Source organism: Rhinolophus hipposideros (genome assembly GCF_964194185.1).
Source record: "Rhinolophus hipposideros genome assembly, chromosome: 21".
Taxonomy (NCBI): domain Eukaryota; kingdom Metazoa; phylum Chordata; class Mammalia; order Chiroptera; family Rhinolophidae; genus Rhinolophus; species Rhinolophus hipposideros.
The window spans coordinates 3,602,185-3,624,864 of NC_138067.1; the positions used below are offsets into that span (position 1 = coordinate 3,602,185).

Consider the following 22,680-nt stretch of genomic DNA (forward strand, 5'->3'; position numbering starts at 1 on the left):
ATGATGTATGGCATTCACAGATCTTGAGATTGACGAGCTTTATCTCCTTTGCTTCCCCACCTAACTAATAAAGGCTGATGCTAGGACCGGTTCGGGGCATCCAGTCCTTGAGACTGGGGGTCCCTTGGTCTGCTTAAACTCTATGTATGACTGCTGTCTTTTCTTAACCCTGCGCCGCCCTCCTCGCTCCCCACAACTCTTGTCGCGTGGGACGCGACATCTGCACATGTGCCTGCCTTCCTGCGGACCATGTCACACAGCTTTTGTTGATGTTGGAGGAGGCCTAGCTTCCGAGTACAATTAAAGACTTTAGAACCCCTGCGTTAAAAATACTGTGATCTCCTCACCACCAGGATGTACTTGGAAATGCAAATAATAGCAAGCCATTAAATGGTACAAGGAAGTAGAGCCAAGTTCTCCATTCTCTCATTACAATTATTTTTGTGCTTTTGAAATATCAAATACCAGTCTTTAAAATCTTATTATAAAATAGTTCACATGCCCCAAAATACACAAAGAATTATTTTTAAAATACAAACTCATGTACTCATCACTCAGCTTAAGAAATAAAATATTGCCAATGCTGGTAGAAAAACACACTATTTTTCAAAAAAATCCTGCTTTATTGCTGCTTGGGACCAATGGTTCTTGTTTTGCTGCACATGAGATTCACCAAAAGCACCAAAAATTCAGTCTCTACCCCAAACCTATGAGATGAGAATGTCTGGAGTGGACAACCTGGGCCGGCTCCCACGCACAGCCGAGATTGAGAATCGGTCCCAGGAGAGAGGCTGCTTGCTGCTTCTGAAGGCGGAATGGGGCCCTGATGGTGGAGTGGAAATGGGCACTATTTCCTGTCCTCCAACTCGGGGGTCAACACTCCCCACCCCACTCCCGTGGATCCTCAGTGGATCTTGATCTGAAGCCGGCGGGACTCCCACTCATTTTTGGGAAGAGCCTGCCATCTGCTGTCCAACTCAAGGAACACATGACAGCCAAACTCGGCCTAGACCCTTGGGTCAAGAATGTTGGGGCAGAGCACTCGGTTTGTGGAGTGCTTTCTCACACGTGACACGTGCCGCTGCCCCACAGCAGCTCTGGGAGGGTAAAGGCAAGTGAGTAGTCACCTTCAACCTGCACTTGAGCGATTCTGCGGCCCTGCAGACTTGGGATAGGATGAGAGCAGGAGGGACCCCCAGACACTCTGCAGGGTCCAAGAAGAAAAGGCAAGAACTGAGGGGAAAGGGAGTCAACCGGGTCAAAGGGATTTTTAAAAGAGAGAAGATATTCACCTAGGAAATGCCCTGGGAACAGAAGTAGGTGATGCCTAAGAACAACAGGAAGGAACAGAAGTCACGTGTCACTAACCAGGACTTGGACCTTTTCCTCTGTTTGCATCATCCCGTCATAGTTCATTCCTGCGGGGCTTTACTTGCTGTCCTCGCTACCCGGGACAGCCTTTTTTGCCCCAGTCCTCTTCGTCTGAGCAAAAGTTTGTTCATTTCTCAGGTCTCAGTAAACCGCAACCTCACCTCCACCAGGAAGCCCTCTCTGACTGTTCCCATCTCCTGCACCATCCACACCGCCAGTCACTTGGTTCTGGAACCACCTGTTTACTTGTTTACATAAGGGCACATTCCACAAGGGCAGGGACATCATTGCACCCCCCAGCACCTAGCCCGGTGCAAGACACAGAGCAGAAAATATTTGTAGACTGAATTGATTTTTCTTGTGTCATAATCAGATACCATAATCTAAAAACAAAACAAAACAAAACTAATTGGAAACATTTTTCCCCACAACAGTGAGGTCTGCCTGGAAGTAAGTTGAAAAGGATGACCTTTTCTATTTATATGTCTATAACCACTGGGGGGGGCGGCAACAAACGATCTTGTTTCCAGTTGTCATATGTCATGAATTAACTCTGATTCCATCCGTCTGTACTCTAGTCAGTAAACAAACATGTGGTGGACAGCTACTGTTTCGGCCCGCCCAGCCTCCATATCCTTTCCTCCCCAACTTTATTTCGGAGAAACAACCCCCTCCATTCTCAGTTCATGTATTCCAGCAACTGACCCCATCCCCAGGCCCAGGTGTGAGCTTGTGACGCGGGCCTGGTCAGTCACTGTATTTCAACAGCCTAGCATGTGATTGGTTCAGGGATGGGCACATGATCGGGGGAGCTGAGCTGGTGGGATGGGAGCCGACAGCTGCTGGCAGCCATGATGCCGCCAGGAGGAGGCAGATGACGAGAGTGAAGCCAAACACGGGAAAAAAGAGAGAAGACAGGCAGAGTCCACAAGGCAGACGTCCTTTGAACCTGGCACCCAACCCAGAACTCTTTCTGGACCTTTCGTTACAGGAGCCAATAAAGTCCCTTTTTCCAGACATCAGTTTGCGGGAGTTTCTGTTCCCTGCAGCTGAATGGGTCCTCACGAATATAGAAAGCAGAACAGAGAATGTGACTTTTTCTTACTTTCATTTTTTTTTACAAAATCAACATCATTTGCAACACTTTTCACACAGATCGGAAAACTATAATAAGCTTTTACATTATTATGAAATTAACCAATATATTATTTTAAGAGTGAAAAAGAGACACGTGATCATTTGACCCCCTGGTCTCAGATGACGCTGGGGGTCTCAGGTTTGGGGAGCCGAGTGGCCTTTCCCAGGTGTTGCTCCCTTAGTCTCCTTTCCCATCCCAACCCCCAGCACCCATGGGCCCATTTCAGCCCAACTTTCGGGAGAAGTAGCCGTCTCTTCACCAGAAGGTCATAGACGGCAGGCCTCGCAGCTATACGCTTGGTGACCTCAGCCCCCAGTCCCCAGGCAGCTCCATGTTTCTTAGCTTGATGACCTGGATGTTGCCAGCAGCGATGCAAACACAGACCCAGGCTTGTTCTGCAGGACCTCAGGCCGGTCAAACTCTACAACCTGAGAGGTAGAGAGAGGCGGGGAGGGGCCAGGGACACCGCTGAGCTCAGTCTGGAAGGACCCGAAGGTCCCCTGAGCACCCGTCCTCCCCCGGCCCCGGGAGCTCCAACCTTCCCGTCGCCCATGACCAGGATGCGGTCACAGTTGAGGATGGTGGAGATGCGGTGTGCAATGACCAGGGCCGTGCGGCCCCGGAAGGCCTCGGAGATGGTGCGCTGGATCAGGGCGTCCGTCTCCAGGTCAATGGAGGCTGTGGCTTCGTCAATGATGATGATCTGGGGGGAGACAAAACAGGAGTGGGGGCGGCCTCCTTGGGCCCCGAGCCTGGGCCCAGTCCTGGGTCCACCACTCAGCCACCAAGTCCCTTAGCTGCAACAGGACACATTTGGACTGAGCTCAGAAGCCACTTAGAACTCTAGTTATCCATCACGTTAGGAAAAGAATATTAGCTCACAACCAAGAGCTCAGGTCAGTATTCTTTAGTGACCAGAGAATGAAGTTCTTGAAAATGAAAACATCGCAGAGGCATCTTCTTGTTTCATGAACTGCCTTCCTTGCCATTTACCTGACTTAACGTAGAGCAGTGCCCCACAGAGGGGCATGCACAGGCCCCGAGCAGCACGTGGGGTGGGGTGGCCAGTGTATGGGGAATCGTTCTTTTCACTTTCACACGTTGCTATTTATCTCATGAACGATAGGCCTGAGGAAATGTAACCAGCACAGAAAGTAGGATTTCACGTATGTCCCTGTTTAAGAGGAGCCTGTTTTTAAAAAGAGGGCATCGCGAATAAATCACAGGATATGCAGACAGGACAAAAATCATGAAATGATGAGTCAAATTTGGGGAACAGTCCGGAGAAATGAGGAACTGAGAGGTGAAGAGGGCTGCATCCACGCTGCAAGTCCTGTCCTGTCGTCCAGCTAACTCAGGAAGGGGGGGCCCTTCTCCCCTGAGTGCCCCTTCGGTCTCAGGCCCCCCCATGCTCCACCTGCTCTGGCCCACAGCTCTGCTCTGCACCAGCAGTTTTTGCACTTACCATGAATTAGCCATGTTGTGTGGTGTGTGTGTACACACATGTGCCAATCTGCATCCATGTGTGAGTGTGGAGGTGTATGTACGTGTGTGCGTGTGTGTGTGTGTGTATGTGTGTGTGTGTGTGTGTGTGTTGCCTTGCTGTGAGAGAAAATTGGCTCCTAACTAGCCCGGGGAGTCAAATACATAAAATTACTGGCGAACTCTTTGGAAAACGTCAAGAAACTCCGTCAGATGAAACTTTTTAAAAGTATGTAATTTTGCCCTGGGACAGCTGTTCTCCGAGTCTCCATTTTAACAGACAAGGGAGTGTCCTGCGTCAGAGTTTTAAAAAGAATGTGCAGAGGGCAGGTTTTAAATTCACAGGCTTCCAGCCTTTTTGCTTTTTGTAGGAAAAGCGCATCGATTTGTCCTAGGGGGGGACCATGTCAGCGCAGGCACGGGATGTCAGGGCTCGCGGGGCCCGGGCCTCACTGCCCCACAGACGCACGTGGAGTGCCATCGGTGACACGTGTGAGCCCCGTTGGACGCCCTGTGATGGAGTGGAGGGCGACAGCGGTGTGCTCCCCACCCAGGGTCCTCCGTGGCCTCGTGGCTGCTCAGGGGCCTCACCTTGGAGTTGCAAAGGAGGGCTCGAGCAATGCACAGCAGCTGCCTCTGCCCCACAGAGAAGTTCTCCCCGTTTTCCACCACTTCTGCTTGCAGTCTCTGGGGGAACTTGCAGACCTGTCATTTGGGGGAAGACGAGCTATAGGTCATGTAGGTCTGTGGGCGCATAGGCCCTGTGGGGTGAGACCTGACCCCTCGTAACTCTCCCATCGCCTTCTGTATCGTCCCCCCTCCCTCCACACTCCTCCTTCGCCTGCGCCCGCCTGTCTCACTCCCACCTCAGGCTCTTTGCATACACTAGTCCCTGTGCCTAGAATGTTCTCCCAGATCTGTGTCGCTGTGCTCTTAGCACTGGTCTCAGCCCAAAGTCCCATCCCTACAGAGGCCTGGCCGGGCCAGCCCACGGACAGGGACCGCTCCCACCGAACTGCCTGTCGGCGTCGGCGCACCATCCGAAAGTCCGTCTGTTCACTGGCGTGTTCATTCGCTCTCACTGCATGGAAGGCAGGAGGACACAGCCTCTGCCGTGTGCCTGGGCCTAGAACGTGCTGGCTCACTGCTGGTGTCTTCTCATCGTGAGACAGTTTAATCTGTGCCCCAAAGTGGCACCATCTGGAACACCACATGTGAGGAGCCAGGCTGAGACTAAGCACTGGCGTGGGAGCCACTTACTGTCTTGCTCAGGAAGGTCCTCTGCAGGGCGTCCCAGATCTGCTCATCCGTGTAGCGGTCAAAGGGATCGAGGTTGAACCTGCCAGATGAGATGAGAGGCAGAGCAGGGTTCGGTCACCACACCGCACACTGGTCCCCTGAGCAGGCTGTCTTACACAGCTCCCAACCAAGAATGGCTGCCACTGGACTACTGTACTAGAGAAGCCCCTGTACTACCATGACTGACCATTGCTCGTACCAGTCAGTGGCCATTCCCTGCAGGTGGCAGCCCCCAATTGTTGTTTGGGGCCACTTGTTCCCCAGCGCCCAAGCCCATGTGGTCCTGGAGGGGCTCTACCACCAACTCCAGGGGTGGAGCAAGTGATTGCTCGGGTAGAAGCCACTCAGCACAGGGCAATGCCGGGCCACAGGAATTGCTTGGGATAGATAGGTAAGCAAGTAGTGTACCTCAGGACTTTTAAAGCAATCGCCTGCACAGGACAGGCTGCAACCATTCTGCCTCAGGAGGGGACACATGGCATCCCAGGGCCCTCATTAGAGCCCGCAGTGAAGCTAAGGCAGAGTTAGGGGGCACTGGGTCCTTGAGTCAGCCTTGGCTTTGCCGGTATCATGAGCCAAGAGGCCTTTTGAACTTCAGCCATTTGGAGTGTATGTGTAGACTATGCATAACATAATGTTTACCATCATAACCATTTGTAATTCTACAACACAGTGGTGGTAAATACATTCACCATGTCGGATAACCATCCACTAAAACTCATCATCCCCAACAAACTCTACCCATAAGCAATCTCCCTTCCCGCTCCCCGCCACCAGCCCTCGTAACCTCTATTCTACTTTCTGTCTCTACAAATCTGCCTATTCCAGGTACCTCATTTGAGTGGAACTACGTAGTATTTATCCTTTTGCGTTTTGCCTATTTCATTTAGCATAATGTTTGCAAGGCCCAGCCATGTTAGAGCATGCGCCAGAATTTCATTCCTTTTTATGGCTGAATAACATTCCTTTGTATGTATAGACCACATTTCGTTTATCCATTCAGCCATTGATGAGCACTTGGGTTGTTTCGCTTTTGGGCTCTTGTGAATAATGCCACAAACACTGGTACACAAAGATCTGTGCAAGTCCCCCTTTCAACTCAGGTAATACCTAGGAGTGGAATTGCTGGATCATATAGTAATTCTATATGTAACTTTTTTAGGAACTCCAAATTGTTTTCTACAGTGGCTGCGCCATTGCACATTCCTACCAGCCGTGCACGAATGAGGGTTCTAATTTCTCAACATCCTCGCCAACATTTATGTTCCTTTCTTTTTTTTTATTATCACCATCCTAGTAGGTGTAAAATGGCATCTTACTGCGGTGGGGTTGGTTTTTCTGAGTCTCGCCATGAAAAAATCCTAACTGATTGTCCAGGCAGCTGACATCAGGCTGTGATCTCTCTGGACTTTATACCCATTAAGGTTTGCGCTTGGATCTGATGTGGGCAACTTTGCAAACACGCCCGTCGTAGGCAACACTGAGTCCTGATTGGAGCCTGATCTTAGCCTCTGCTTTGTCTTTCCCCAGTTCTGGCAGCCACACACCTACTTTGTGTCTAGGGCTTGACTGTATGAAAGAAGCGGAAGGTAGAATGTCTTATCTGCATGATGTTTGAGAATCTCCAAAGCATTTTCACGGATGGGCTCATTGACACCTTCTCCTCCTTGAGATGGGTACACCCTTTTCATTGATGAGAAAATTGTGGCTAATCAGTATTAAATGGCTTGTTCAAGGTCATACTACAAGTCAGTCTGAGGGACAGGCTGGAATCAAAGACACTCAGAGTTAGACAGAACCTTAAAGCTAAACGATTCAGATGTGGACTCCATACGCCTTCCTGGGGCAAGAGCGGATATCACTGACTAAGGGGTTAGACTCCCTGGGTGATAACTTATCTTTACCATTTACTTGTGTGTCTCCTTAAACAAGTCACTTTTCCTCTCTAAGTTCAGTTTCTTCACCTGTAAAGGGGGAATAATGATAGTACCCACCTCAGAAGGCTGTTGTGACAGTTAAATGAGAGAATAATAAAGCCCAGGACTGGCATATATAAATGCTCAATAAACGTCAATTCATACTTTTACTACTTCTATCCCAAGGCACGATAGACTTGGCCAAATTCTACCTTAACACAGAAATCTATCATTAGATGTTTTCTCATCCCCCTAAAACAACGCAGTCATTTTTAAATTCTCTGTTTGTGCACATATATATATTATATACTCTCACTGGAAAGAGTTTCTCCCCTTTCTCTGCCAGGCAATCTCCTACTTAACCTTCAAGATCCTCTTCAAATGTCACCTTCTCTGTGAAGCCTTTCTGGATTTACCCAGGCAGTTATTTGTCCTGCTTCTGAGTTCCCTTAGGTCATGTCATCCTTTGTTCATATCTCTGATCTAGCAATTACCTCCATGTATTATAATTTGTCAGGTATTGTTACATCTTCACAACCCCCACCCCTGACTACACTGTGAGCTCCTGAGGGGGCAGGGACAGTGATCATTCATCAAAGTATCCCCAGTCCCCAGCACAATGTCTAGACCTGGCAGAGGCTCAGAAAAGGCAAGTAAAATGGATGACAGATGGATGGATGAATGAATGAATGAATGAATGAATGAATGAATGAATGAATGGAGCTCTGAGGTCAGTTTACCCTCTTGCCTCTAAGAATTCCCCTTAAATATCCCTGAGACCTGAGGGCTCTAGCTTCATGTTTGGCGCGTCACCGTTCCTCAGTGGCCGTGCCGTGGAGGTCCCACACAGTTACTGTGCAGTCAGGTAGGAGCAGTCATGGGGTGAAGTTTAGGCCCCGAGCTGACTTCCGAGGAGGTAGGACGTGTGGAGAAGAGGCAGGAAAGATGTTACTGTGTCTGCCTCATGGACCAGACTGCCCGGGTACTTGCCACGTCTCCCCTGCCTGGAATATGTACCCCCAAAGAAGCACTCCCTAACGTGCAGCCTAAGACGTCCCCGTGGGCTCCCCGCAGTGGGTGGAAAAACGACAGTCAACCACCTCCAGACACGAAAGTGGGGCAGCCCCAGGGCAAATGCTGCTGGCTAATTGAATTCTGGCCGATCCCATCAGGGTCTGAAGAAATGGAAACCACGTGTGGCTTGTGTGAGGCCATCACGGTTTACAGAATGCTCTTCTGTATAGTATCAGGGCCGCGTTCGGTCTTCCACCTCGCAGAGGTGGGCCAGGTAGGCACGAGTGGCCCAGAAATCAGGGCGCTGGCCACCAGCTGACTGAGCTGTGGCCCCCCGCTCACCTGATGGTTCCTGAGAGCAGGACAGGGTCCTGAGGGATGACGGAGAACTTGGACCGCAGGTCCTGCAGGCCGATGCTGCAGATGTCCACGCCGTCGATGAGGATCCTGCCCGCGGCGGGCTCCACCAGGCGGCAGAGCGCCACCCCCAAGGAGGATTTCCCTGGTGGGCGAGAGACAGCGGAGCTCCACGTGCGGGTCTGCACTGGCCACAGCACCGGTCGCACCTGGTGGGCGCGCACCTGACCCGTTCCCCGCCGTGGCCCATCCTTTGTACCCCAAACCACCGGCAGATTGCTTTCAGCCGAGATCAGAAGGTACGCATGGAGGCCCCGGATGAAATCCAGCCACAGATAGGTTGTGTTTCACACACACAGGGTTACTGCGATTTTTTAAATTCTTTGCCAAAATTTTAAAAATCCAAAGATCCTATATATAAAAATTCAATCTGCATGCTTGTCCTGCAACAAGTGGCAACGCGGGACCCCATGGCCCCCCAGGCAACAAGCAGCTGGAGCTGAGTGTAGCACTTCCCAAGGGAGGACTGTTCTCCAGTTCAGTCACTGCCCGTCCCCCCTTCCCCCTCCCCCCCAGAGCCAGCTCACTCATCTGTGTTACTTGCCAGGCTGCTAAAGCGTTTGAGTTCACTACCTCTGCTCTAAACGATAAGGTCCCCAGGGCTCAGTAACTGCTGAGTGAAGACAGTCAGTGGCCCAGGCTGCACAGGGCTTCTCTGTGTCCAACCCCAGCCCTCTCAGGCCAACTGCAGGCGACACATACAAATGAAAGAACTCACGAAACACAGCGAGAAGCGCTTCACCTGGCAGTAGTGTGAGTCCTGAGGACAGGCCGACCCATGAAAGCTCTAGTCATGGCGGGGCGGGGCGGGGCAGGGGGGCTCCCTGGAGGAGGCAGCTCCGGGCTGCACAAGGCTGGGGCCAGAACCAAGTTGGGCAGTGTCTCTGAACAATGTGTCTGAACAATGCAGAGTGGGAGGGAGGGACACTTACACCAGATCTCCCAAAAGTGAGAGGAGAAGAAGAGAAGGAAAGAAGTTGGAAAGGAAAGGGGGAGACGAAGGAGGCTGATGATAGGTCTAGGAAGGGAGGACGGGAGGAGAAGCAAAAGGGGACCCGGATTTCACATCTTGTGCCCCCTGCACCCTGTCCCCCTTCCTGTCTCAGCTCCCATGCTGGCCTCAGAGCCCAGGCCACGATGGCTCAAGACCCACCAACCCGTTACTCCGTTCCACATCCCCCCTTTTGTTTCCTCCACGGTGCTCACCACAACCTGCAACTACCTTATTTATTCCCTTATCTGATGATTTGTGTAACACCTGTCTCCTCCGCTGGGGCCCCGTGACAGCAGGGACTTTGGGTTTTGTCCACCAGTGTCTGACACAGGGACCAGCCCAAAGTAAGGGCCAGCAAATACCGTGGGGTCCAACACCCAAAGGCCAGAGTTGAGGACGGCATGCCCGGGACACTCAGCTCACCTGAGCCCGTCCTGCCCACGATGCCCACCACTTCCTGGCCGTGAATCGTCAGGTTGATGCCCCTGAGAACAATAGGTGTGTTGTCTCTGTATTTCATCTGATAATCCTGGAACGTGATTTCCCCGTGCTGTGGCCACCCTGGGGGACAGTTCGCGCCTTCAATGTGTAAAGGAGCCTCAGGGACACACATCTCATTTTTGAAGAAAGAAAAAGAAATCAATAGTTACCATCTGTCTCCGACCACCCCCTGCTGACCCCTCCCAGCCTGCCCTGCATCGTGCTCCAGCCACCGGCCATGTGATCAGAGGAACACCCCAAGTGGACCATCCCTGCCCTCAGTGGCCTGAAGGGCACACGGTTTTATCCCCAAAGAGTGATAAACCATATGGCTAGCCCCCTTGTTATGAACACAGAAAACTTTTTCCAATTTGATTTGTGAGGCTTGAAAGAAATAGAATCCAGGACACTGGCAATAGGGGTGACAGAGCTCACTGCCCCCAAGGGGCATGTTTTATGGCTCTGAACTCTGTGGAGACTGGTTCTCTATCCTCACCCTGTGACGTAGGCATTTTTAGATGTATTTCACAGGTGAGGATACAGGCTCCAACAGGCTCACCGACTTGCTTAAGATCCCACGGCTGAGAAGTGGACAAGCGAGGACTAACCCAGGGCTGCCCGACTCCGAGCCCACGGCCCTGGGCCAGGCGCAGTTGGGTGTGTTGGGAGGAAAGGACGATGGAGAAGAAGCAGGGTCTCCTGCCAGCAAGTCACGGCTCCCCACTGCCAGCGCGTCACAACGGTGTGCATTAGGCGTAAATCCAAGCTCTACGACTCACCAACGCCACTCATAGGACAGGGGCAGGAGACCTGCCTTTCACATGTAATGTTAAGCAAGATGCTTAATCTGGCCAAGCCTCAGTTTCCTCTTCCAGATAATCGGATAATAATTCAATCAACCTTATAAAATGGTTTTGTAATTCTGAGATAACCTGTATGTAATAATAGTGAGTCTTTACTGTGGGCCAGGCACTGCTAAGTGTTTATGTATTATATTATTTAATCTTTGTAATAACCCAATGAAGTAGATCCTGTCATCTTTCCCATTTCAGATTTGGGGAACAGAGAAGCTGAATAAGTTGCCACAGGTCACACAGCTGATTCAAGCGGCAAAACTTAGACTTGAACCGGGTGACCTGACTCCAAAATCTATAGTAGTGCTTAACTACCACTGTGACATAAATAAAAGCAACAGCAATAGCAATTATTATCATCGTGATTATTATTAGACTTGGGCAAACCTCTGACTTCTAAAAAGGGATTACTCTTTCTACATCCAGGAATGCTGGCAGGTAGAAGGAGTGGTCAAAAGGAGCTTTGGAGAGATGAAGTAGCAGGTGTGGGGACGATGGGGGAAAAGGATCCAGAGCCCGGCCTCCCCCTGGGAACGTGCCCTGAGCCCTGGGTGCTGGCCGTGCAGAGCCCACAGAAGCTGCGTCCCACCTGCATGTACTGCAGCAGCCTCTCCAAAGCCGTGAAGTGCGCCTCTGTCTCCGAGCCCATCCGGACGGTGGCCTGGAAGGTGGACGCCAGCTGCAACGGAGAAGCGTCAGGCCAAGGGGTTACTGGGAGTGCCAGCTCTCAACGCCCGGAAACCCGCTCATTGCATGGCTCCTGAGCGGCTGGTCCTCAAACCATCTCCTACAAGAATGCGGAGCTGCCCCTGGAGCCCTGGAGCAGCTGGGGTGGGCAGTTCTGACACCTTTCCACCTCAGCACTGTCTGCTTTCTGCCCCAGGTCTTCGTCCACACCTCAGGCTCCCACGCAGCCCACGCATGGTGCAGCCCGGAAACACAGGGCACTGAAGGCCCCTGGGAGCAGCCCTCCCCTCATGGGGAAAGGTGCTGGTGTGTACAGGCTGCTGTCCTCCACCTTCAGGGACAATCCTGGGAGCGTCCTATGTACTTCTCAAGAGTTCCCAGTGGAGTAAGCGCTGGTGACCTAGGACAGTGCCCCTCCTTCCTCTTCCCGTTTCCCAGAAGCATATCCCAAGTCATCAGCCGGCACCCAAGTCCTTGCATCAGGCTCTGCCTTCAAGGGAACCCAGGCCTAGAGGAGTCTAAGGGACTCTGGGATTGGAGGCCCCACAGGTAAGGAAACTGAGGCCCAGAGAAAGGAAATGCATTACACAGAATACCCAGAAGCTGGGGGCAGAACTGGGAATGGGGCCCCCGTCTACATGCTCAAGATCCGGGGAAACAGGCCATGCAGAGCACTGGACAATGACTTCGGGATGCACTCAGTCACCAGACCTGACGGAGAGCTGTGTGCAGGGTGAGGCCAGGCTCCATGCCCCAAAGTGCAACAGATGAGCCCTGCCCTCGAGTGTGCAGTCGGATGGCGAGACAGACAGGGCGGCAGACGTGGCAGCGTGCGGTGGTTGTGCGGCTTGCTTTGGCTTGCAGCCAGGAGCCTCTGCAGTATTTACTGAGTAACCTCTTAGGGCTGCAAAGCAACATGGTGTATGAGTCCTGCCTCCCAAAGCGTGACCGTGATTTCCTGGAGGGTGCATGCAGAAGTCAGCAAGGTACTAGTTTGACAAGAGGAGGGAGTGCACACTGCTGTCATGGGGCCAGATTTGAGGGGCGTGGAGGCAGGGCCCAGAGCCCTGACCCAGTGCATAAGGACACGGAGTCTGGACGCCCTGGACAAGGCAGTGAGGTGAGGAGCAGCGCACGTCATCAGAAATCAGTCTGGTGAAGAGTGCCGCAGGTGGAGCGGAAAGGTTTTCAGGGTGGGGCAGGCAGGGGGCTGGGAGGTTGCTACCCAGGACAGAGGTGACACGCTTCGACAGGGCAGCAGACGTTGAGAAGAAAGGATGAACTAGGGCCGTTCTGAAGCACAGTCAGGCCTCCAGACAGAGCTCCTCAGGGGCGCCTGCGGCGATGCGAGCTGGGGAGCCTGAGCAGGCGCCTGCGTGCCTCTGCCCCCCCCCCTGCGCTGGGGAGATTTCTGGCCCGAGTGACTCCAGCTCCCCTAGGACGTCAGTTTGGCGCCTCTCCCCAGAATTCTGGAAGGCTTGGGAGCAGCTCTGCACTGGTGTGTGTGTGGGGGGGGGGTGCATGTGTGTGTTCACGCACATGTGCGTGTGTCAGAGAGGAGGGAGGGAGGGAGGGAGTGTGTCCCACTGTGGACAGACCTGTCGCTTACTGGCTGTGGGGACGTGGGTACCTTAAGGCTCGAAGCTCTCGTTTCCTCTCTGTAGGTCAAGGACAGCCACAGCGAACATTTGTCGAGCACACACTGCGTGCCTCACATTCACACACATTCCTCACAAGTCTATGATCTGGGGACTTGTGATCATGTCCCTTTTACAGATGAGAACTCCTGGGCACAAGGAGGATAAGAGCCCCCCCCCCCGAATCACACTGCTAACGATGGCAGAGCCCGGAGTGACCCTGCACGTCCCAAACCAAACTCCTGAACCCCCGGCCGTGTCTCCTGGCACATGGTGACAGTGCCATGGAAGGCCGCTCACAGTGCCTAGCGCAGCAGCTCAGCGCCAGCTCCAGTGAACCCCACGCTCACCCACTGGTCAGCTGTCCGCGAGTGTGAGAGCCACACAGCCATCCTGTGTAGCCTTGGAAGGTTGTGTGCACGTGGGTGTGGATGAGGGTAGTGTGGACGTACAAATGTGTGCCTGCTGCAGGGGCTCAACAAGGAGCAAGACAGAGCCCCTTTCCATGCCCCAAAACACGCCTTAGTGTTGGGGCAGAAGATCAGAGCCACAAAGAGAGAGCCACACCAGCACAGAGGGGGGCCGGTTAGTGACGCTGCCTGGGGGCGGGCGCCCTGGGACTGTGCAGCCAGCTCCCGGAGGTGGCTGCTGAGCCGGCCTCTGGCCTCACAGCCTGCAAGGGCAGCCCTTCCCAGGAGTCTGCGGGCGTGGACCTTGACCAGCCAGTCCCTTTCCACACCCTCAGTGTGCCAGGCACATCAGCGTCCTTGGGGAACCTGTTTTTAAAGTTAGACGGCAAGACCCCAGCCGACCAGGACCTGCCCCCGAATTGCTAGGGCCGTGCTCTGCAGCGGGGTCTTCCTGTCAGCCCCAGGGGCCCCCGCTGAGGAAGCCTCTGAGGGGCCAAGACTCTGTGTCAGATCTTATGCTCTTTCAAGTCCAAGAAGCCCCGCTCCAGAGGAGACCTGAGACCCCCATCTTTTTATAGCCTCCCCAGCTAACTCAGAAAAGGATCTGCACAGGAAAATGAAAAGACACCAGCCAGGCAACCAGGAGGTGATCGTTCCTGCTCTGTCCTCTCCAACACTTCCTTCCCCATCCTGGGCCTCAGTTTCCCCATCTGCAAATAAGAATGTTGGACTCTGTTGCCTGTGGGTTCCCCTTCAATTCCAATATTCTGTGGTTTCACTGAATATCTTTGAATCCAGACTTCCCATTGAAAAGGAAACTGAGCAAAGCAGCAGATTCAGAAGGTCAAGTACATGGCTTATAAGATCACGGCCAAACAGCCAAAACCCAAGAAGTAATCTACGTCCCCCAAGTCTGCCCACAGGCCACAGGCCGAGCCCCCGCTGTGCCAGAGCCCCTCCCTCACCTGCAGAATGAAGCTGAGAGCCATGGCTTTATAGGAATAGGAGACGAAGGAAGTGCTAAAAGCCACAAACAAGGCCACGGCCAAAGTCACCAGGTTGGTCATGAGCTCCAGCCTCACTGCCATCCATCGCATGGACGACAGAAACATCAGACCGTAGTTACTCTGCGCATCAGTCAGCCTTTCAAACCTGGGAGAGGAAGGACAACCTGGAAACACATTTGTCTAACCCAGGGTGTCCAAGGGTGGACACCGGTTGGTTCCTCCAGCATCCGGTCCCCACCCCCACCAACAGAACCTGCCTTTTCTTCGGGGGATTCTTCCCTCCCGCCTTCTCAGCCATGGCGTCTACCTGGCCCCAGTCTCGGAGGAGGCTCTGACCACTTAGGCCTCTCTGCACCGGCTCTTTCCTGGGCCTTGGTGATTGGTCTAGGGCTGGGTAAGTCCCCCCCATTGGACCAGTGAGAGTGAACAAAGGCCAGGATTTGTGAGTGCATAAAGGCAAGCGGGCCCTTTCTACCCCCCTCCGAGCGGGGCTGTGTCTGTCTTACCACTGCTCTATCCCCAGGTGCTGAGTACCTGGCAGGCAGGCTCTCAGCTTGGCTGCACTAGTACCTCACTCAAGGACCCCTCAGTCCTGTGTCTGTGGGGTCCTCGGGTGCTCTCCAGTGCCACTCGGAGAGCTGGTGCCGTGGTTCAGCCCACATTCCAGTTAACGAAGCACATGCCACCTCCCAGGCCCATGTTCCCAGGCCTCAGGCCAGCTCAGGTGTCCCTCCTCCCCCGCCAGAGCCTTCCCCAGCCCCAGCTGCAGACCCTCTCTTTCCCCTCTGAATTCTCGTGGCATTTTGTCCGCCCCTCTCTTCTGTGCCTCTCCTACCATATTCAACCCTGGATTGTTACAAAAATAGTACTATATCTGTGTGTCCTGTCTTCCAGCAGATTGGGAGTCTCCTGCACGTAGTTCAGTGCCCATATATTTGCTCGCTCTTTACAAGTCGCTATGTTCGTATTATACAATGAAGCCCAGCCACAGTCGTAGGATCTTTGTTTGTTTCAACAAACATTGAGCAGGCCAATCTATGGGTGTGAGTAGTCAAGGAAACGCTGTTATTCACAAAGCTATCGCTCCTTAGTATTTTATTAAAATTAGATACCTGTTTGGAAGCGAAAGGAAAAAGGAGAATGAGAAGTGCTGTCACAGCGATGCTTCTTACCGTTAATTATACTAATATGTGTGCGCGACGCACAGGTGTTTAAGGTTTACAAACATTTTCTGTATCACTTAGTGTTTATTCTTGTGTGAGCATCTGTGGGGACAGAGTCCCAGAGAGCAGTTTCCAGGCTCTCGGCCTTGCGTGGAAAGATGCTGGCTCGGTTATTAGATGGCCGTCAGCTGTAATCAGGTGGCCATCCCCTGTGGCTGGGTGGCCGTCAGCTGTTACCGGTTAGCCATTAGCCACTAATATATTGCCGTGGCTAGGCCGGCAGGTTGGTTGATTGGCAGAGAAGCAGAAAAGCGGATTGCGGCTAGCAAGTGGGGTTAGCAAGTGTGGATGGTGGATTGCGGATCGTGTGGATCCTACTTCCTGTGTCTCGCCCCGCCGCCAGCGAGACTGGGGTGCAGGAAGACCCTCATTGGGGTGCTGGCGGATGTTTCTTTTTGTGTCTCGAACAGCCGCCAGTGAGAATATAGTGGTGTGACTCCCCCATCTACGGCTCCATTGTTGTTCCTTTTGGTCTCACCATGTCCTGCGTTCTGGTGTGGGGAGCGGGAGCTGAGACCCCGCGTGACAGCATCCCCTTACAGAGGAGGCTCTGGAGACTCAGAGACATACATGGGATGAAGCACATTCTCTCAGACGCTTCCGCAGCTGACACTGTGCCCAGAGGCTCCCTGTCCAGCCTCCCTCCTGCCCGCCACCTGCGGTCCCGTCCTGGGACGGCTGCAAGACTCACTCAGTGATGAAGTCTTCAGCTTTTCCGTAGACATGGATGGAGCTCAGGCCACGCAGAGAGGTGAGGATGTGGGAGAACAAAGGGGAGCGCTTGTAGTTCTCCAGCCTCTTGAACACATTAATGGCCCTCTTGAACTTCCTGCATGGAGAATGAGAGTGAGTGACCTGGGCCGTCCACCCGTGGGAGTGGGACCACCCATGTCAGCTGAGTCCCTGCCTCGCTCCCCAAGTCCCAAAGCCCATTTCTTCACAAGCAAAAAGAACCTACTCACACATAGTAAATTAAGCAAATGACGGCAAGCACGACTCCTACAAGCAGGATATAGGGAGAGATCACACTGACAATCAACAAGTTGGAGACCGCTGTCAGGAAGAGCAGTAAGAACTCTTCGGCCACAACGGGCAAGAGCTGGTCCAGCTCATCCAAATCCCTCGCGAAGCAGTTCAGGAGTCGGCCGGTGGGAGTCCTGTCAAAGAAACTCATGGGGCAGCGGGAAATCTGCAGGGAGAAGACACCAGTCACAGTCACGGGCAGGGCCGCAGGCAGTGACCCAGAGGCTGTCTCCCTTAGAGGAAGTGCAGGGGGTAGCCTGGAGCAGTGGTCAACTTGCCTGGGCTCCAGTGCCCCGACTCCTCTACCTACTGCTGTGTGTCCTTGGGCAAGTTACTTAACCCCTCTGAGTCTCTCTGTCCTCGTTTGTAAAATGGGGAGGACAATGATGCTTCACAGAATTGTGGTAAAGATTGCATAACTCCGTAAATATACTAAAAACCTCCGAGTTTAAAAGGGTGAATTTAAAACAATTTAAAAGGGTGAATTTTATGGTTATGTGAATTATATCACAATAAAGCTGTTATTTAGGAAGGAAAGAAGGAGGGAGGGAAGGAAGGAAGGAAAAAAGAAGACAAGAAAAGTAAGGGAGGAAGAGAGGTGAGGCAGAAAGGGAAGGAGGGAGGGAAGGGAAAGGTAATAATACACTGAAAGTGCTCAGAAGAGTACCTGCCCCAGTAGGCCTTCCATCAATACCAGCTCTTACTCCATCCTATGACGGGATCATGTGCACTCAGTATCACCAAAGATTAGCAGCAGCAATGTCACTGCACATTTCATACTAAAAGGCTCTAACAAAAGCATCTAGTTCTCTGTCCCCGCTTTACAGATGAGGAAACCATAGCTCAGACACAGGTCAGCTGCCCGGGGATTTGCTCAAGGTCACCAAGGTAGTTAGTGGCAAAACCCTGACCAGACCGGGCCTCCCGAGGTTTCTCCAACTCCCAGCACAGCCACAAGCTTCACAAAAGGCGTTCCTCAAAGCCTCATGGCACTGACCTGTCGACCAACGGACCACTTGCACTTCCCCCATGCATTTCTCAAGCCTTAACTCAAGAAAAAGACATGGATAGAAGTTAATCGTCTCCATGAAGGCCAAAACTAAAGGAAGGAGTGAAGGAAGAGGGAAGGAGGAAGAAAGCACATTTTGACTCTTAATAGATGGTAATTATTTGAGCCACGAAGTGTCCCTTACAGCAGCTCTCACTGCAAATGCCTGGGTCCTGCTGACCAAGTATAATTCACATTCATGTTTGCTCTCCAAGGTGGGAAGGGGGAGGCTCAGAGGCCCTGTCTTGCGCTTTCTTGCTTTTTCTGCCTCTAAATTATCTTACATTTTATCTCCAGAATCTTTTGTTAAATACATAAGCAAAAACAATAAGAACTGTCACAATCACTTTGAGAAACCAAAGAGCGCAACCATGGGCCCCTCCAGGACTCTGAACTCACAGGGGGGGCTGGGGGCAGGGAGAGGGCGGCCAGGAGCAGAACTGGGTTCAGCTGTGGTGTGTTACGTCATCCTTCAAGAGCCCGCTGTTTCTGGGGACTCAGGGAAAGGGTTTCTGGTTGCCTTTTAAATATCAAAACAATTTGCTTTTATTTGTTGTTTTTGGCGTTGTGCCAGTCTTCTCAGAGATTGGTCCTTTTACTTATGATGACTGAAAACTGACAAAGGCGAATTTAAAACAAGTAAAGCCATAAAAGGACAGAGAAAGAAAACTATTTTGAAGAAGACACATTTTCTGATGGAAAAGAACTGGAACATTTCTGAATATTAGAACACAAATGATAATTTTGAGACTTGTGCCCTGGATATTTCTAGAATCTTGGCATGTGGAGTCAGGACCTTGGAAGCTGTCTAGCCGGTGCCCTCACCAGAGGCCAGGCTCAGGGAGAATTTCCCTCTCCTGCTTTCCAGTTCCACCAAGTAATTGCATTGTCTGAGATGTGGGACATGCCTCTGGTTCATCCTCCCCAAATGGCAACGCAGACTGCCTTGAGTCTACAGGGAATGGGTGTCCCCCTCTCTCCCCGAGAGCCCTACTCCACACTCTGAGCACCAGCTTCCGGAACCCCACTCAGGTCCCCGGCAGTGCTCTGCTTCTGTTCGCCTCCTAAGCTTGAACTGGCTAAACCCATTTTATCTTTTAGGTCCTACCAGAGAAGCCTTCTTGGACTGCCATGCTTCTTTGCCTGAGTGCCCCCACCTCGTGGGTACTCTGTACACCTTGTTACAGGAACCTGTTTTCTTATCTGTCTCCCTCAACAGACTACAAGGTCATGATGGCCCAAATCACACCTGCATTGTGCACTCACCATGGAAGCCCAGCTCCCACCATGGAACCTGGCACATGGTAATATTTGATACGTGGGTGAGGGCGATGACATTTCTAAGAAGTAGTGTGATGCCATAGACAATTTGGTATTCTCACCATGACACACAGTTTTCTCATATGTACTATGAGGATAATAATGGAAACTGAGGGCAGTTACAAGCATCTCCAGATGGCAGTGCTCAGCCAATGGAGGCCAGCATTGGATGACCGCTGACCCTCCAGCAAGGAACACTGAATTTTTAGATCGTGGTTGCAGCAGCAGAAGAGCTTCAGAGTGCAGCCTGCCCCCATCCCTCTCATGATCCAGGGTCCACTTCCAACTCACTAACCTTCTGGACAAGGCAAAGCTATGGAGACAGGGGGAAAAAGCTCAGGTTGGGGGGAGGATGGGATGGAAGGGTGGAGCACAGAGGATGTTTAGGGAAGTGAAAAATAGTCTGCATGATACTTGCTGGTGCCTACATGTCAGCCTACATTTATCAAAACCCACAGAGTGTACCACACAAAGCGAGAACTTTACTATAAACTATGGATTTCAGATAATAATGATAGTAATAATAATAATAAATCAATATTGGCTCATCAGTTGTAACAAATTTCCCACACTAAAGCAAGACGTTATTAGTAGGAGAATGCTGGGAGTTGGTAAGGGGCATATAAGACCTTTCGGTACTTTCCACTCAATTTTTTACCCCCTTCTTCTGCCTCCCCGCCCGCATTCCGGTTCAAGTTGTGGTTTCTCGGTCTAGTTGTGTAGGACACAGCTCCCTGGCCCAGGCTGGTATTGTGAGCCTTGCGCTCCCCCCGGCTGAGGCAGTCGGTCGCTCACAGCAGCTATGGCATCTCTCACCAGCTGCCAGCCAGTCACGCTGGCCGCCAGCCGCTCATGGCAGAACACGGTAGCCCACGGCAGCACAGCGGCCCACAGCAGCTCACACTAACCTCCGATTGCACAAAGCAGCCCAGCTCCAGGGAGAGCCATTGTTCACAATCTTAGCTGTAGAGCGTGCAGCTCACTGGCCCATGTGGGAATCGAACCAGCGACCTTGGCGTTAGGAGCACAGTGCTCCAACCACCTGAGCCACCAGACCAGCCCTCCACTTAATTTTTCTTAAAGCAAAAACTGCTCAAAAAAGTAAAGTCTTATAATTGCAAACAAACACAGTGGGGCAAGGTCAGGGCCCGGCCTATGGCCCGCCCACGCCCAGGCCCCTACCTTGCTGAAGAGCTTGTTGTGGATGGCCGTGGACGCCCTCCGCGTGACCCTGGAGAACGCCAGCGAGGAGAAGATCCCCATGAAGAGCAGCAACACGGCGCTGAGCCCAAAGACCATTTCATAGAAGGCCAGCTGAGGGTTGTCCAGTACGCGGCCTGGGTCTGCCGCCGTTCTGTTGTCCTCCCGGCTCCTGTTGGTCTTCAAGGAAGAACAGGGCTGTGGTGTGACAGCACGCACACGTGGCATGTGGTGTGACAGCACACACACGTGGTCGCTAGGCCCGCTCCTGGCACAGAGTTCCTAAAACCCTTGGAATTTCCTACGTGATGGGGTGCCAGGAGCATCTTCTGTTCTCATACTGGTTCCTGGTACAAGAGCTTCTAAGACCCTTGGTGTTTCTGGAGCAACAAGAGGATTGTTTTGTAGCTAATGAGACGGCTAGTGGCTGGGGCTTCAGGCTGGAGACTGGTCACCAGGAAGACCAGGCCACTAGTAAAAGCTTGGAACTTTCATCCCCACGCCCATCCTCCAGGGCTCGGGAGAGGGGCTGACGGTTATGTTAAAACCAATCATGCCTATGTGATGAAGCTGCCAGGAAAATCCCCAAAGAACGGGGTTCGGAGAGCACATTCACATGCCAGGAGGGCGGTGCTTCCTTAATCCACCGAAAAGAGCTCCTGCACTCAGGGCCCTTTTGGACCTTACCCTGTGTACCTCTTCACCTGGCTGTCCATCCGTATCCTTTATTACGTCCCATACAATAAACCGGTAGAAGTATTTCCCTAAGCTCTGCAAGCCATTCTAGCAAATTATCAAACCCAAGGAGGAGTCATAGGAACCCCAATTTATCACTGGTCTGTCAGAAATCTAGGAGGTCCAGACTTGGGACTGGTGTCTGGAATGGGGGTGGTCTTGTGGGACTGAGCCCTCAACCTGGGGGGTCTGTGTGAACTCCAGGCGGTGAGTGTCAGAATTGAACTGAATTGTAGGACACCCAGCTGGTATCTGGAGAGGTGGAGAATTGGTTGAGGGGGAGACCTGCTCACTGGGCGTCAGAAGCATTGTGTGTGAATAATTAAGAGGAACGATGTGTTTCCTTTTTTAGGAGTTCAGACCACCTAAGTGGAGGGTGAAATTCGGTGGGGAGAGAAGGCCTTCTTCCTAGGGCCACATAGGACTCAGTGGCTGGTGCAGGGAGAAGCCGTGAGTTAAAACCTCCCTGCTCGGGGTACAAAGTAGTCATGGGGATGTAAAGAATAAACAGGGAGTATAATCAATAATATGGTGCCAGGTGGGTACTAGGCTTATCAGGGGGATCATTCGTAAGTTATATAAATGTCTAACCACTACGCTGAAATTAATATGAAATGATATTGAATGTCAACTGTAACTGGAAAATAAAAAAGTTTTAAAGAAAAAGAGGTGAAAAAGAAGTCTAACCACTATGCTATATACCTGAGACTACTATAATATTGAATGTCAACTGTAATTGAACACACACACACACACACACACACACACAAACCTCCGTGTTTTTTTGCTTTTCTTTCCTCTCTCTCCTCACCCCCCCTCCCACCCTGGACCAGGCCCCCATTGTCTGTCCCTGGACCACTCCTAACTGGTCCATGTCCCTGACTGGGCCCTTCCCTCCACTCCATCACCCACCACCCCCTTTGTCCCAGGGCAGCCTGCTTTCTAGTGAGACCCCTTTTCTTGTCGGGGCAGAAAATGGGTTGATAAACTGCTTCCCCAATGCTGTTGGAAATTTGTGCTAGATTACCCTGTATCATCCTCCCTGCCCCCTCTGCCTTGCAGGGGAGAGGCTGGGGACTGGTTTCCCCAGACTCCTTGCAAGCTTGGTCTCAGGTTAGATTCTGCCCCAGAGAAGCACCCACAGGAAACCTAAAAGCTGGAGGAGAAGAAGCCATCACATGCTGGTGGCAACTGTGGGCGGGTGCTTGGGACCCAGAGTGTGGCCAGGGGCTTACAGGCGGCCGTCTGAGAATCAGCCACTTCAGGGCAGCCCACTGCTGATGACACTGGAGCGTCTTCCCCTCTCTCCTCCAGCCCTTCCGATCATTGCACAGCCTCAAATTCCTGTATTAAATCTTTGGAAGCTCCACAGACTTCAAGTGGCGTCTGTTTTCCGGACAAAACCCTGCCTAACACATGACTCAA

The 22,680-nt window shown here is 52.2% G+C and overlaps 1 protein-coding gene across 1 annotated transcript in view; it reads right to left on the reverse strand.

The window, feature by feature from the left end:
• Window positions 1–2,490: 2,490 nt before the first annotated feature.
• ABCC11 (ATP binding cassette subfamily C member 11) overlaps window positions 2,491–22,680 on the reverse strand; it is a 52,992-nt gene continuing 32,802 nt past the window's right edge. The window contains exons 19-29 of the mRNA XM_081030350.1: window positions 20,503–20,700; window positions 16,892–17,118; window positions 16,621–16,758; window positions 14,665–14,851; window positions 11,555–11,644; window positions 10,055–10,244; window positions 8,563–8,722; window positions 5,252–5,330; window positions 4,583–4,696; window positions 3,048–3,212; window positions 2,491–2,937 (exon numbers count right to left, since the gene is read on the reverse strand). Coding sequence (XP_080886476.1) covers window positions 2,848–2,937; window positions 3,048–3,212; window positions 4,583–4,696; window positions 5,252–5,330; window positions 8,563–8,722; window positions 10,055–10,244; window positions 11,555–11,644; window positions 14,665–14,851; window positions 16,621–16,758; window positions 16,892–17,118; window positions 20,503–20,700 — 1,638 coding nt within the window. The 3' untranslated portion in view covers window positions 2,491–2,847. The remainder of the gene's footprint in view (window positions 2,938–3,047; window positions 3,213–4,582; window positions 4,697–5,251; window positions 5,331–8,562; window positions 8,723–10,054; window positions 10,245–11,554; window positions 11,645–14,664; window positions 14,852–16,620; window positions 16,759–16,891; window positions 17,119–20,502; window positions 20,701–22,680) is intronic.